We start from the raw sequence: 16,346 nt of genomic DNA on the forward strand, positions 1-16,346 counted from the left end.
AATACCAGGATGTATAAAATACCCTTTTTATACCAGTGATGGAGTTGGGGAGCGCACGGAACCCTTTTTATGGTCTGACAGTAAAGGGGATATACCTATGTGATAGAAACACTGGTCCCTGGACTTCCCTGGTGGAGCAGTGGATAGGAATCTGCCTGCCCAATGCAGGAGACACAGGTTCAATCCCTGGCCGGGGAAGATCCCACATGCTGTGGAGCAGCTAAGCCCGTGCACCACAACTGAGCCTGCACACCTAGAGGCTGTGAGAGAAGCCACGCACTGCAACTGAAGAGGAGCCCCCATTCTCCATAACTAGAGAGAGTGCACACAGCAACAAAGACCCAGTGCAACCAATAAATCAATTCATAAAAAAAAAGAAACACTGATCCCCAGCGAAGTGGCCACTGTATCACTTTGGGCATCACCTCTGCTTCCTCAGTCTTGCCTTTGACTCAGTAAACACCATTCCCCCGGCACAGGCCCCCGCGTGGGCACTGAGAGCCCACTGTGGACACAGCAGGCACAGGCCCTCACCTTGCTCTCATGAAGCCCACCAGACCTCAGAGTCATCAGTCAACAACACTGCAGGGAAGACACAGTGGTCTTCTTTAGACAGCCTAAGAAGAAGGCATTCACATGCTCAGCATCCAGTTATTAGGTGTCTTCTGTGTGCCAGGCATGGTGGACACCAAGGCTGACGGGGCACAGACCCAGAGCTCACCCTCGAAAGCCCTGCCATCTGGTGGGAGAGACGGACGGGGCAGTCTGCTGTGCACCCACTGAAGCGAGAAGGGGTCTCGGATGACCGAGGGAAGTGACAGATGATTCCACCCGAGGGGTCAGACAAGCCATTCCAGGCAGGCGGCCCTCCGGTCAGTGTGAACAGCAAGTACTTGTGAAGCTGTGGTCAGGGCTGCAGGGAACAGGGGCGGAGGAGGTGTGGGGGGCAGAGGGCACAGGAGACAGTGGTGTGGGGGCCAGTGGCAGGCTCGGTGCTGAGGGACGGGCGTGAGGACGAGGAGGAATGCTTAGCTGGGTACCCTGAGGGGTGAACTTGGTAAAGAAGCCGGCAGGGAGGAACAGAACCAGGGGAGGGAGTGAAACTGAGGGCCTCGAATGCCCACAGGACGTGGGGAGTCTTCCTTCGACGGGCGGGGTGGGCGGTGAACTCCAATGCCCGTGGAGACCACTCAGGAGCGTGAGTGAGTGAGGCTGGCCGGAGGTGGGGGGCACAGTGGGGACACAGCACAGCCCCAGCCCCAGTCTGGGCCCAATCACAGGACACACACACGCCCAGGTATCAATGGATCAACAGTGGGACTCTCCACGCTGCTTCGCGGTCATCTGTCTGGAAGCCTCATCCGTGCTGTGACCTCTGGGAGCTTGGGGCTGTGTCTTCTTTTTACTGAGCCTGAGGACCTAACCTTACAACACAAGGAAGACCGGCTCTGCTCACGAAGCAATGGACCGATGGGTAGAGATCAGCAACAGACTTCGCCAGAGGAAGAAACGTCTAGCAGTTAGAGCCACCCAGGGCCTCCCAGGTGGCACAGTAGGTAAAGAATCCGCCTGCGGTGCAGCAGATGCAGGAGACCCGGGTTCCGTCCTTGGGTCAGGAAGATCCCCTGGAGGAGGGCATGGCAAGCCACTCTAGTATTCTTGCCTGGAGAATCCTCACAGACAGAGGAGCCTGGTGGGCTATAGTCCATGGGGTCACAAAGAGTGGGACATGACTGAAGTGACTGAGCACGCACGCAGAGCCGTCCCAACGAGGGAGGGGTGGCTTTAGAGACGCGTTTCTCAGGAGGGTTTCAAGGAGCTTCACACAGCAATCGTGATGCCGTGGGAAAAACTGAACCACATGGCAGGGGGCGGGGTGGGGCGTTCAATCAGACAAGCCCTGCATCTCTGAATTCTGAGATCCTCCCGACAGGGCAGTGGAGCTGCAGGAGAAAGAGGGTGGACGATCGGGGAGACCCGACTCTGCTGGAACCCGAGACAAGTTAACCCCGCAGGCTCTGTGGACACGCTCACTTGTATCTGTAGGACACTTCCTGCGTGTGGCTCAGAAAAGCCAGGTCTACCTTGGGCCTGACTCCACGCCCACCTCTCCAGTTCCTCTGCCTGTTTGCTCGTGATGACCCTCTCCTCCATCTGATGAAGTACTCATGTTAAGTACCGCTCTTCTAAAACAGAATTTTTCTATCACCAAGTTCAACAATGATCCCCTCGTACTTAATAAAACATTCTCTTTGCAAGCTTTCTTTTTTTCCCTTTTTCTCCTATTTCCAATTTTTCTCAGGGTCCATCTTCAAACAAAACATCATTCCTACACAAAAGAAAGAAATATTTACTAGGAAATTATCCCAGCACTGCAGAATGTATTTGTTCTTTACTGGCCACAGTTCATTCAACAGATACATGCAGAACGCTAGGCCCTGTTCTAAGCACTTGGGACACTGCAGGGTACAAGACAGAGACCCCTGCCTCCTGGTGTTTATGTGCTGGTGGGAAAGACAGACAATAGAGCTAAAACGCAGTAAGTCAACTACATAATATATCAGAAGGTAACTTAAAAATTTCTCATTTTACCTGTGTCCAGTGAAAGAGCACAGGCATTTGGAAGATAAACAAATTTGATTTCTTTTTTTAAAAGACAACTGCTTGCACCTCCCTGGTGGCTCAGTGACAAAGAATCCGCCTGCTAGTGCAGGAGACACAGGTTCGATCCGTGATCCCCAAAGATCCCACATGCCTCACGGCAACTAAACTTGTGTGCCACAACTACTGAGCCTGTGCTCTAGAGCCTGTGCTCTGCCACTAGAGAAGCCCCTGCAAAGAAAAGACCACACGCTGCAACTACAGAGTAGCCCCCACTCACTGCAACTAGAGAAAAGCCCTCGTAGCAGTGAAGACCCAGCACAGTCAAAAGACTCTAACAAAGGTGCTTTTCAGAACACAAGGTGCTTGGTGAAGTGCCCTCAGCTGTCAGACTTCACATCGCGCCACGTCACCGACCGAATCCAGTCGTGATCCTCGCTGCACCAGGCTGTGCCTTTCGAACATATTTTTTAGCAGCAGGACATTTTGAGTGAGTTCTTTAAGCAATTTCAATATATCTAACGAAAAGGCGTTGCTTCTCTGGTTAAAGTGGGTGGGGTCCAGGCCAGCACCCCTCACCTACCTGGTCCACCCAGCCCTCCCATCCTCAGCCACAGGTGCCTCCAAGAGCCCTGGAAACAGCTTTAAAAGGAGTGGATGAGGACGCAGGAGGGACAGTGTCTGATGCCACCTGCAGCACAGTCACTGCTGAGCCACTGTCATAGAGTTATGGAGTATATGAGCTACGCTCCAGCCTCTGCCCTCCAGCTGGACCAGTTCTGAACTTGCTGAACCCAGGGTCCAAATCCACAAAGTGAGTGGCTGTGAGGCTCAGGTCTGGGAAGGCCACAGAGCCCTCTGTCACGAGCAGAATCATGCTGTTGCCCCCCGGTGGCACGTCTGGGGTGGTGACGTCATGCCTGAGGACACACTTGTGCGGCTCGGGGCTGGGCCGGGACCACAGCTTCCAGGGGGCGGGGGGGTCCCGTCGGGTCTGTGTGAACAGGAGAGGTGCAGGGAGGGCTGCACCCCCAGACCGGCATGTTCCGTGGAGTCGCTGACATTCGGGAAAAACAATGTTTAATTTCTTGACATCTGTGCATCACTGCTCTTCAACCCCAGCACATTGACCTAATTCTTTATATTTCATCTCCTTTTGAGAAGACGGCGTTTAAAAAATGATGACACTGCAGCGTGGAAGCAGGAGTTCCCAGGGCGGGTGCAGAGACCCCACTCTTATGACAGTGCCCGGGGTCCTCACATGCAGGGAGATGTCCAGACTTCAGATGGAGGCAGCACAGCTTCAGGAGCAGAGACCCAGCATGGGCCCCATTTGAAGGGTGATGAGCAAAAAATTCAGCGTCCCCCATGTTCTAGAAAGTTCCCGCTGGTCCCTCCAGGCCGACCCTCATCTTTCTCCACCAGCTCCTGGAAGCTGATCTGTAATGGGTCACACGGGGGCTCCATCGCTCCTGGCTTCCCATTTGGCCGATGGAGTCACCAGAAGCTGGGAGGGAGGGAGGTTTGGGGGAGAGTGGATGAGTTAGTTCTGGTCACACAGTGAGTTTGGTAGGGTGTAGGGTTCCAAGGAGGTATCATCCACCTGGGTGGGGGTCTGCAGACGAGCCTTTTGTGGGTGAGGGCACAAGTGGGTGATCATGAAGGGTTGGGATGGAACAGAAGCATACACACATACACACACATATCCTCCCTTAACTTGGATGAGCCTGTCTGACTTTACTAAGAAAAACGAAGCTCATCTGATACAAAAGCTCTCAACTAGGCTCCTTTGATCTCAGAATCTCCCTGCTCTTCACTCAGTACCCCCTCCTGTCCTAGAGGAGCTTCTCTGCGAGGGATGTTACTCCACTTGCCAAACCCCACACTCTCAGGGGGGGAGGGAGGGCATCTGTGTCTGTGCTCACCCTCTAACTCCCTCCGGGAACCTCTCAGGGTCCCCGACACGTAATAACATCCAGGCAAGGCAAGCTGACCTGGTAGCGGGCCGATGAAGAGTTAACAGTACGGGCAGTCATACGTTTGTAGAAATTAGTTCATGCGCACTCATTTATAATTAACAACAGCACTAATATTCTAAAGTACGTATTCCAAATTGCCCCAGAACTAATTAAATCTCAGAACACCCCAGAGAGTCAAGTGTTATCAGCCACATTAATAAAAAAAAGCCCAGAACAGTTGTCAGAACAGCAGACTGATAGGGATTATACTCTGGGACTCTGCCACCGATTCATTCCAGGCTGCTAATGCAGCAGTTTAAGGAACTTATTAGCCCACGATTATTCTATCAAACCTGCTGAATATGCATCCCTCTTGCCCTCGGGCTTTCTCTCATCTTCCTGTCTCTATGGCTTCAAGAGGAGGCCAGGCTCTGAGCATTGTGTCCCCGCAGAGGGGCCATGATGACCAGGAGCACACGCAGAGCACCAGGCAGCCCGCCTCCTCCTGATCGTGTTCTCACCGCACACCCACTGCAGTGAACCAGCACGCCTTCCTCACCAGATCCCCTGGCATCTGCAGGCTTTCGCAGGAACCATCACGAGGGAAATGCCTGTCCGCCCTCCCGCCCCAACCCACCATGGCAGCCCTGGACGGGGCGTTCACGGCCCCCGTCTCCAGGGAGCCCTCCAGGATGTTCCCGCCACAGTGTGGTCCCGCCATGTCCCCCCTGCACCAGGCTGACCCCTGCATCATCCTGTATCTATCTGGTCCTCGTCCCCCCGGGGCTCAGCTGCTCCAGGGAATAGCCTCGTCTTACTCGCTTTGATTCCCAAAGTCTGGCTCAGGGCACAGCTGCCACAGCACAAGCCCCATACGGGGGAAACAGAGAGACAAGAGCTGGCCTCCACGGGGACCTCCCGAGCCCTTGGCTCTAGCTGGCTCCTTGGCAGCTGGGAAGCACCAGGCATGGCAGCGAGTCCGGCTTTAAAGGCTGCTGGGCCCTGGGCCACGGGCTGTTGCCTGCAGCACTTCTCAGCGGTCGGGCTGTGATGGTGAAAGGGACTCCTTTTCAAGATGGGGGTCATAACGCATCGCTGTCACTCATCTGAAGAGCCGTCACTCGGAGCAAAGGCCCGCTGTGTCACCGGCTCCAGCCCCCCACCCCCCCACCCCATCACGTCCCTCCAGGTGGGATGCAGGCAGCCCCGGAACCACTGACAGCACGATGCAACGGGCTGTCACCCAGCCCCCGGCCAGCCTCCAAGAGGCTGGACAGGCAAGGCCTCCTTTCAGAGTCCCAGCGTAGGACTTCCCTGGCGATCCAGTGGTTCAGATTCCGAGCTTCCAATGGGGCACGTGTTCAATCCCTGGTTAGGGAACTGAGATCCCACGTGGCATGAGCAAAAAAAAAATAAAAGTCCCACCATAAAGACTTGCTTGGTGGGATTTAGGTAGTTCCTCTTCTCCCCTGGTCCCCAATCCCTTCCATGAAACAAAGGTCGTAAGTGCCCTCTGGTTCCCCGAGAGTCACACAAGTCTGTGGCAGACAGCACAGGCGCACAGGGCCAGCTCCGTGTCCCATGTCTCACGTCAGGACACTCAGTGATCAAAGGGCCTGGGGGTTTAATTCAGGTGACTCTGGGCCAGGACGGGGGGGGGGGGAGGATCGCATCGGAAGACGGCTGGACACCCGTGACAAAAGCTGGAGCTCAGAAATCAAAGGGACCAGGGTTCGTGTAATTATGAGCTGGCCCTCAGGCAGCTTCCTCTGTCTGGCAGAGCCTGTTTCTTCATCTAACGAGGAGGGGACGGCCCCACCCCGGCTCCCAGCAGAGGGATGAGAACAGACGCTCAGTGCCCTGATGGCAGCTGGCACTGGTGCACTCAGGGGAAGAGGAGGGGTCATCACCACGGGGCGCCCCGCGGACCTCGGCCTGGGATTCCACGGACCTACGGGAAGCTCTGGACCCGCTCGCCTCTGGAATCCTGGAAGCAGATAAACAAACACCTGCCAGACTTCGCAGCCTGCTCCACACCCCATCAGCTCACCCAGGGCCTGTCGGGGCTCCCGGGGGCTCAAGGCTGTGGATCTCACACTCCATTCCTTCCCTAGACGACTCTGACAATGGAGCCCATTATCACGTATCTGAATTTTATTCCAAGTCTCAGAAGCTATTGCAGAGAGAAAGGTCACGTACAGGTGATTTTCTTCAGGGAAAGCTTACCAAGGCTGCCTGCACTGGGGTGCCGTGCCAGTCTCAAGGGGGTGATTTCTCCACGAGGGGAAGAGAAGGCTCGGCAGGCACGTGCATGTCACCATTGCTTATGACTTCACTCTGTGAAGAGTGGGCTTACAGGGAGCAAGTTCAGAAGTGGAGTGGCCAGCCCGGTGTGCAGAGTCCATGGGGAAGATGAGAAGGCCAGACCAGGGGCAGGGAGGACGGCCAGAGAGGAGGCCACGGGCACCAGAGGCATGGGGAGCAGGGCGTCAGGCCAAGGGGGCCGGCAGGCTGGGGGTGAGCGGGAGGAGGACTCCAGGAGGACTCAGGTTCTAGCTCCGAGGACGGCACAGCACCAGCGAAGGAGAGGCGAGTGTGCAGAGCAGGTCGCGTGACACGGCGGAGGCCCCAGGTGCATTGCTGCTGACTGTCCAGCCATCACACGGGCTCCCGCTCAGCTGCTGACTCTGCAGGTACTTCTTTCTTCCTTCTACCCTGGTCCTCACATTTCAGGTTCCTGCTGCCATTCTTTTCACCTGTATCTGAGGTCTGCCTGACAGTTACCTGACCCACGAGAACGGTAGCAGAGATGCAGAGCAGAATCAAAGAAACATTTAGCGGGCAAAGTCCAGCAAGTGGCTGCACATGACAGGTGAGGGAGAAACCTCTGGATGCGACACCTGGATGGGGTGGCCAGTCACCAGGACCGAGGCTCTGTGTGGGGGTGGAGAGGAATATAAGGAGCCTCTGGGACCCCAGACTGAGATGCAGGCCTTGAGCTCAGGACAGGGTCGGGGCAAGGAGGACACGTACCAGTCCCCAGACCACAGCTGTGGGCGAATCCACGGAAATGGCAGGAGTCACGCGGTTGCCACCCATGACAGCCACCCGACATGTCCCGTCCTCGCCCACCCTGGGCACAGCAGGGTCGCACTCCGTGAGGTCAGTTCTGGCCAATGAACTGCGTGGGCAGGAATGATGGAGGCCACTTCTGGGCCGACTGTAAGCCTTGGCCCTCTGCCCCGCCGCCCAGTGACCAAACATGCTCAGGGCGGTGGCTGCTCTCTCCACCTGATCCCTGGGTGAGCAGAGCCTCCTGAGGGTCTGCAGCAGAACGGGAAGGAAAGCCGGATCTGTGAGCCCACCGCGAGGGGGGAGGCTGGCTGAAGGATGTAACCTGGCACCAGCAGCACCCACCATAAGGACCCAACCTCCCAGAGCAGCTGGAGAGATGGAAGCAAAGTGGGGCCAGCGGAGGCAGCGGGGGGCAGGGGGCATCACAGAGACGTGATACTAACTGTCCCGAAGTCCCACGTTTCCAAGCATGCCTCGGACCACGTACAGCTGGAGGCCGCTGCACTCTGCGTTTCCCTGATGAGCAGAGGTGAAGCAAGAGTCCACAAAGCAGCGAAAGGAAACAGATCATCCCATTCCACATCTTTCATGGAGGGAAGGTTACGCTCAGAGGACTGACACCGCTCTGCCTTTCCACCTGCAGACTTCCAAACCCGACTCCCACAAAGCAGTTTTCAGCCTACGCAGCTACTGATCGAGTCAGCGCTTTTGCTAACACAAAGATAGTAGAAGACACCTGAAATACTGTTGTATGAAATCCTCATGAAGATTGCAGGTGCATCTTAGGTAAGATCTTAGAATAAATGCCTTGTTTTCTTTAGGGAGGATTTAACAAGTATAAGAGCAAATTTTTGTAGCTCTCCTTGCATAAAATGACCCCAGAAATAACAAGCCTAGAAAGGTTCAGAAGTCACTTTTATAAACTTGACACATTGATTTCTGTAGGCTGCAAAATAGTTTTCAAAAACACCAGCTGTACCACATAATGGTATTAGGGAAAAAAAAAATCTCTTTTCCTGGTTTCTTTTACTATTCAGAGGCAGAATGAAATAAATAAATGTTGAATGCATAACAAAATTGTTATTTTAACTTGCTATGGTTCAGTGTAGGGAACAAGCTTATTTTGTTTTCTTCTAATTGTTTTTTTGTTTGTTTGTTTTCTTCTAGTTGTTTTAACAAGCCAAAGAGTCAAGGTCAACTGTTTGAAATGTCACTAAACTGCTCTTTACCGAGCATATATTAAAACAATTGTGCAAGAATTTTCCAAATTGTGATATTGTGTTTGGCAAACTGAGGAACGTGGAGCAATCATCACAGGTATGTCAGCTGCTAGGCGGCTGAGGGTTAGGTCATTTCTGCATATTTTAGAGGCTTCAGCAGTGGCCAGAAAGGGAAAAACACCGGGAGCTTCTACCTTTCCATTTGGTATTTGTTAAATTAGAGTCCACTTAGGTCATTCAAATCAATGGACTACGAGGCCATTTTCTATGCAGCTTAGCACTGGAGGAAGCTGATAATCTTATTAGAAAGGATGGTGCCTGTCTGCCGCTGCTGAAGAGACTGTCTAATTAATTACAGAATAGAAAATAAAGCTGGGGACAACACAGGGTGGAACTTGCCTTTCCCATGAGGTTAGAGAAAAAGCTGAGAGTGGTACACTGAAATGAACAAAATCAACATCCACAAAGAAGAAAGAAGACTGGTTTTAAAGCTCGAACATGGTAGAGCTGGGCCGTGTGCAGGGGAGGAGCAGGGAGTCACGGGGTGGTACCCAGCCCACCTCCAGGCAGCTGTGCAACTCTTAGAGAACCGTCATTCTGCACTTCAACTTCCTCAAGTGTAAAATTATGAAATTGGTTTGAAAAGGGGGTTTTCTAAGCCAATCTTAAAAGATCACACATAGTGTGACTCGGCTGGTATAACATTCTTGACATGACAGAATCACAGGGTCGGAGATCAATGGCTGTGGGACTGTGAACTGTAATAGGGGGAACCCTCATGGTGACGGGCAGTCCCGCCTCCTGACTCCCGTGGTGGCTACACAACTCTACACGTGTGATGAATGGTGATGAGTGATGAACTACGCACACAGTATCTCACTGTCAGGGTTCCTGATCCTGACACTGGGCTACAGCTATGCAAGACATCACCACTGCGGAGAGCAGGCTAAAGGGTCTGAGACCTCTCTGTACCATCTTTGCAACTTCCTGTTATCCCACTAATTGTTTTCAAGATATGAAGTTTTTTTACTTTTTCAAGGGTTGACTTGGAATCAGACCCTTATTCTCTGTGGACCCTATGATTTGAAATAGTTTATCTGCAAACTGCACTTATGAAGAACATGCCTTTGCCCATATTTACTGATCAAATATGTATGACTGTCTTACTTCACAACTTTCACAAAAATACAATTTCCAGAGGGATCAAAAATACAGATAAAGAATAAAACCAAACGAATAACAGAGGAATATATAGAAGGTTGTTTTTTATTATTTGGGGTATATAGGTAAGTGTCCTAAGCTACGATAAGAAGGGCATGCAATTTGATAGTAGTGACAAATGCTGATATTTAAAACTTCAGTAAAATGCAAAAGGAAAGAAAAAGCAATTCTGCACATGAAAAGACAAATGATAAAACTGGAAAGTGTCTTCAGAGTATATGGCAATCCAAAAGTGTAGTAAGTAAAGGACATGAGCAAGGAATGCCCCAAATCACACAAAAGACAAAAACCCGAATATCTGCAACGAGATTGTCCACTGGTGACCAGGCAGATAAAATTCACAGAACATAAAATTAACCATTTTAGAATGAACAGTCCAATGGCATTTAGAGCATCTATAATGTTATGTAACCACCACCTTTATCTAGATACAAAATCTTTCCTATCATTTAAAATAAAACTCATTAAACAGTTTCTCCCCATCCTCCCCTCTCCTTTGACCCCTGGTAATTACCAACTATCCTCTGTCTCTATGGATTTATCTGTTCTGAATATGCATGGAATCATACGATATGTGGCCTAACAGATGCCCTATTAGTCTGGGAATTACATTACTAGATATTTACCTAAGATAACAAAGGCACAAGTACAAAGTATAATAATAATAGAACAAAACTGTAGGCTCAAGATTATACACCTGAGTAGTTTTTTCTGTTTTTTAATCAGGGAGAAAAATTTAAAACAGTATTCAATGTCAATCAACTTGAGACCGATGAAGGAAAACTTAAGGCCCCCCCACACACAGTGAAATGCTGTGTGGCCTTTAAAAATAACAAAAATCTACATTTACTGACTCTTTCGTCAGAAAGCAGAGCATCGCAATCAAAAGTACAGACCCTGCAGCCAGACTGTGTGAGTTCAGAGTACAGCTCCAGTCCTTACGGGCTGTGTGATGTTAGCAGACTCCTGACAGCTCTGTCTCAGTTTCCTGTCTATAAAGTGGGGATGATAATAGTGTCTACAGTGCCGCCATAAGAACACAATGAGTGAAGAGTTGTAAAAGTACTGAAAACAATATCTGCAACACAGAAATTGTTACAAAACAGCTTGTTGAAGAAAAAATACCTGATGTGAAAAATTTATCTGCTCCATTAACTGCATGAAAAAAGAACACAGAACATTATGTATGACCTTAATTCCTGAAAAATGTATGTGAACATATATAGAATGTAGATCTCTCTTCACTTTTATATACAGTGTAATAGAAATTATATCTAGGCAGTAAAATTGTGCACTATTTTTACTTTCTTCTTAGTATTTTTTATATCATTACAGGTATTAAAAGAGAAAACAAATGATAACACCCAACTGGTACTTTTGGACACTTGGAACTTCAACTGGCCTGTGCTTCCTAGGAGGGAAACTGGCAAAACGTAATATACTTTCTGGCCCAGTAGTTCTACTTTCAGGAATTTATCCTGTAAAAATAACATACACATATATACACATATACAAATGTACACATGTAGATAAGGGAATATTTATCCAAGTAATATTTATAACAGAAAAAAAAGAAAATAACCTAAATTTCATTAGATGTACCATGGTTGGCACGAACAATGCAAAACTTATCATTATCACATGGAAAAATGATGCCACAGAGCTCCAGGAAAGATACTCTCTGCGAAGCCTGTGAATACCTAGGTGAGGAGCCTGCACTCTGCTGTGTGGGGGAGACACCTCCAGAGTGGGTCTCAGGAAGAAACCCCAGGGGCAGCACAGCCTGGAGAGGCAGGAGGGGAGGGGACCCCAATGGACAGGACTAAACCTCTCAGTTACTCCTAGGCCTGAGCCCAGAGGAGGAAGGAGCCAGAATGTCCGGCGTCGCCAAAGAGGGAAATTCCCTGATCTCTAACCACAGCTGTGCAGAGAGCCCAGGGGTCTCCTAGAGGGGGCTGACAGGACACGGCAGCCACGGGAAGGCACCGAATCAGAACAGATTCTCAACAGGGGCTAGAGCTGACCCCTGTGACTACGCCGTGACGACCACTAAGGGTCAGTGAAGAAAACGCGGGGGTAGGGTGCATCATACTCAGAGGGCCGCGGGGGTGGGGTGCGGCGTGGTGAGGTGACAGGACAGGGAGCCACTCCACGACCACATCCACTGGGAACAGGCGCCTCGGGTCCAGTGCCGTGAGCTCCTGCCCCGCCCTCCCCAGGCCATCTCACTGCTGAATTTCTGCATGTTTGCCAAAGACCTGAGGCTCTGAAGCGAGATACTGCTTCCCCCGAAACCACCGGGCTCCCCGCCTCCACTTCCCACACGGCGGGCGCTCACACTCTGTCTTGGGACGGCTGCCACCCCACTGCCTCATCTCGCCTGAATCCTTGTCTGTTATTTGCAACAGCCCCTGCAGCCTAGTAAGAGTGCATGTGGTCACCCTGAGAGCAGTTCTGTAAAGGAAAGAGCACTTTGTTTTCTACAACTGGCACAGGTGTTGGCAATGAGCCTTGGCCACCAACTCGATGTCTGATGAATATCAGGTGGTGTGTGCGAGCATGCTAAGTTGCTTCAGTCGTTTCCGACTCTTTACGACCCCATGGACTGTAGCCTGACAGGCTCCTCTGTCCACGGGATTCTCCAGGCAAGAATACTGGAGTGGGTTGCCAGGCCTTCCTCCAGGGGATCTTCCTGACCCAGGGATCGAACCCAAATCTCCCGCCTTGGCAGATTTCTTTACCCCTAGCGCCACCTGGGGGGCCCATTAGGTGGTGCATTCCCTCAATAATGTGCTCAGTTCAGTTCAGTCCAGTCACTCAGTCATAGGACTCTCTGCGACCCCACAGACTGCAGCACACCAGGCTTCCCTGTCCATCACCAACTCCGGGAGCCTGCTCAAACCCATGTCCATTAAGTCAGTGATGTCATCCAACCATCTCATCCTCTGTCATCCCTTTCTCCTCCCACCTTCAATCTTTCCCAGCATTAATGTGCTAAGGTTTTACAAACCAAGGGCCTTGCTTCACTGTTGGGAGGTGTTTCTAGGACTGAAGAACTGGGGTTCAGAGTCAGACAGTCTGGATTCAAAGGCCAGGAGGATCCCTTTCTAACTAAAAGACCCTGGATAAACTGCTTCATTTCTTAGTGTCTAAATGCTCTTACCTGTAAAACAGGAAGGACAGCAGTAGCACTGTGTCCATAGTGCTGTGAAGAACAATGACAGCTAACATGTACAGGGTGCTTTTGAAATGGCAGGTGTTCTTCTAAGCACTGTAGAAAGTCCTGTCTCATTGAATCCTCCAAGCAACCAAATTAGCTAGTGTTGTTTTTATTCCAATTTTACAGAGGAGGAAAATAAAGCAGAATAAAGTTAGTAAGTACTGGAGCTGCGATTCAAATCCAGGCAGCCCAAGTCCAAAGCCCACATCCTGAACCAGAACCCATGTGATGTGTGTGTGTGCTCAGTCGCTCAGGAGTGTCCTACTCTTTGTGATCCCATGGACAGTAGCCTACCAGGCTCCTCTGTCTGTGGGATTCTCCAGGCAAGAATACTGGAATGGGTTGCCATTTCCTACTCCAGGGGTAAAATACTTAGCCTGGTACAAAACAGTAAGAACTTTCTACATTCTTAGACATACTTTGAAAACTTCAAAACTGGTTGCAAGTATCAAATGACAACAACAGAGCCCACAGCAGAGGCCCTTGCTGTTTCACTCCTTCTGGACAGTTGTCTAGGAGATTTTCCCACTCACACTCACACTCTCCTCAGCCTCTTTTAGAAGCTGCTTCAGAGCCAAAGCCTTGCTAAGTTCTTACCTGAAGGCAGCACCTGGTATCCTGTATGTTCTTCAAAGAACGCCGGCCACAGTCGAGGCCGTCAAGGTCACTCACAGGGGCTCGAGCATCCTAACCTCAGCCTTTCCGCTCGCAGGGCCCGACAACACGGCTCCAGAACAAGAGAAGCCCCCCGCCGCAATGAGAAGCCCCCACTGCACCCCAACTAGAGAGTAGCCCCTGCTCTCCGCAGCTAGAGAAAAGCCCGCACAGCAATGCAGACCCAGCACAGCCATAAATAAAGGAGTAAATAAAATTATTTTTAAAATCTTTAAAGAAAAAAAAAGTTCAAATGAGACAGCTGGTTGAAAAAAAGGGGGTGCAGGCCGTCGGCGCTCCCTGCCCGGGGGTGCGAGCCATCGGCACTCCCTGCCCAGGGGTGCGCTCTTACCTGCGTCCCCCTCCGCCTCGCCCAGGTTCAGCACGATGATGCAGATGTGCTTGCGGAGCTGGCGCGGGTTGGAGAACTTGCGGCAGCACTTGCTACACTCCAGGCTGCCCCCTTCCTCGGTGGCCCGCGCGCAGTCCGCGCCAGGCAGGGAGCTGCGCTCCGCCAGCTCCTCCTCGGGGCTGGGCTTCTTCGTGGACCCCTTGGGCCTGCCTCTCTTCCTCTTCATGACCGAAAACTCTGCGGAGGAAACCAGAGGGCACCGTGGGGTCACAGAAGGCGACAGGGTGGGCCATGCGCTCAGTTTCCAAGCGTGAAAATATGTCTGTTTCCACAGGGAGCTCACATGGTACAGAATCCACCTGCAGTGCAGGAGGCCTGGGTTCCAGCCCCACGTGGGGAAGATCCCCTGGAGAAGGGAATGGCTACCCCACCACTCCAGCATTCTTGCCTGGAGAATTCCACAGACGGGGATGCCTGGCCGGGCTACAGTCCGTGGGGTCGCCAAGAGTCAGACACGACCGAGCGACTAACACTTTCGCTTCCCACATTTTATTTAAAAAAGGAAAGTTTGAAGCAGTTCCAGAAATGAGCAGCTGCAATCATTTAGTGCTACCATCTCTGCACCTCTGTGCTATTATACAATCAATTCTGTAATCATGTGATTTAAGAATATTAATTTATCAGAACCTGTGCACTGTGCCTCTTCCATAAAGCGGGGAGGGTTTTAAGCTGTGACTGTCAGCCCCAGTTCACAAACCAGGCTCCTTAGAAACCACCATTTCCACTGAAAACTAGTTCTCAGAAACTTGCTAAGGACTGTCTCTGCAAAGGGTTCTCAAAGGCTGCTTAGCTTTTCACGCTCTTAATGAGTAACACAACTATTCCGACTCTTTAAGCCATCATAATTATTAGGTCCAAATTGTTCTGATGGAAAAGAGACACAAATAATTGCAATCTAAAGCCAAAGATTATAGGGCTAGAGACAATATTTTTCAAGTTTCCTGGAGACCAGAGGATTTAAATGTCATCATCAGAGCTGCTTTGGAGCAAGTTTCAAATCATTTTTCACCTGGTATCTCTTCTTAATTAGCATTCATTTTTAAGGCATTCCTCTTCAAAACAAGGTGGGAATTAAGATGGGTGAGTGGGCTCAGGGGGCCTCCTGCCATTGTAGGCAGGTGGAGTACTGTCTTAGGTGATGCAATTTGAGGGGTGCCCTTGCCGTCACAGCATGGCTGCCCTGCCATCTCTGGAGAGCCGTCTGTCTGGCTAAGGCATGGCATGTCAGCAGCCAGCCATCTTTGCATCTGAACATCAGGGCAGAGAAAGGGTCCTAGGTTCTAGCACCATCTTGGGGGAACAGTCATCTGTGGAATTACAATGTGTTTGGGATCCCTCCTGCTCTCTCTGTGGTTCTGCCCAAGAAAGCATTGGCCACAGTGCCCCCTGCTGTCACCGTGAGGACCCTTTAAGGGGGTCACCTGGGCTCCCAAATCAGACAGGGAAGCTACAGGGGCGGGAGAGGAGGGCAGGAAGGCTTTGCAGGGAAAGCACAGAGAGACAACGTGGGCTCTCACAGAAGCGCCTGCTCGGACGTGGGGTCCCCAGGAACTCAGAGACCAGGCACTGCCGGAATGGGGAGGGGGGCTGAGAGAGAGGAGCTCTCTCAGGAGCAGCGTTTCCACTGAGCTGCAGGGCCAAGGCGGGTCCTCCTTGACCTAGAGCTCCAAGCCAGAGCCTTCCATGGCTGGGGCAGCCAGCCTGATGCACTGTCACTGCTTGCGTCCAACTCACTGGGCTTGTTGGAAAATGGGCTCCCCTGTCCGCCCTGAGATTTTAGCAGGAGAATGACAGCTGTGGGGACAGGAGGCCCAGCCACTGCGTACGGGAGGCTGGGGAGGGAGGTGAGGAGAGGAACGTGCAGAGTAAGGACAAACCATTTGCCTCAGAGCCATTAAAACTCTCCTCCTGATTATTCTTTACAACAGCAGCTTACTGAAGCAGCAGTTAATAGCTGGAGGAGCAGAATGGACAGAGAGGCTGTA

The 16,346-nt window shown here is 51.4% G+C and overlaps 1 protein-coding gene and 1 long non-coding RNA gene across 7 annotated transcripts in view; one reads left to right on the forward strand and one right to left on the reverse strand.

Moving 5' to 3' along the window:
* The window catches only part of ZFAT (zinc finger and AT-hook domain containing), a 159,522-nt gene that overhangs the window by 108,206 nt on the left and 34,970 nt on the right, over positions 1–16,346 (reverse strand). For 3 of the 6 annotated variants that reach the window (XM_081505132.1, XM_081505133.1, XM_081505134.1), the window contains exon 3: positions 14,302–14,538. In XM_081505132.1, coding sequence (XP_081361258.1) covers positions 14,302–14,538 — 237 coding nt within the window. Of the gene's footprint in view, positions 1–13,238; positions 13,393–14,301; positions 14,539–16,346 lie in introns of all 6 variants that reach the window. The other 3 variants (XM_081505135.1, XM_081505136.1, XM_081505131.1) reach the window with 2 other exon arrangements.
* On the forward strand, positions 8–11,374 carry LOC145511590 (uncharacterized). The gene is made up of 5 exons (XR_014057977.1): positions 8–872; positions 7,293–7,431; positions 8,278–8,420; positions 8,802–8,951; positions 10,802–11,374. It is a non-coding gene; the product is annotated as an uncharacterized LOC145511590 (long non-coding RNA).

This window comes from Giraffa tippelskirchi, chromosome 6 (assembly GCF_054371585.1).
Source record: "Giraffa tippelskirchi isolate mGirTip1 chromosome 6, T2T-mGirTip1v1.2.pri, whole genome shotgun sequence".
NCBI classification, from domain to species: domain Eukaryota; kingdom Metazoa; phylum Chordata; class Mammalia; order Artiodactyla; family Giraffidae; genus Giraffa; species Giraffa tippelskirchi.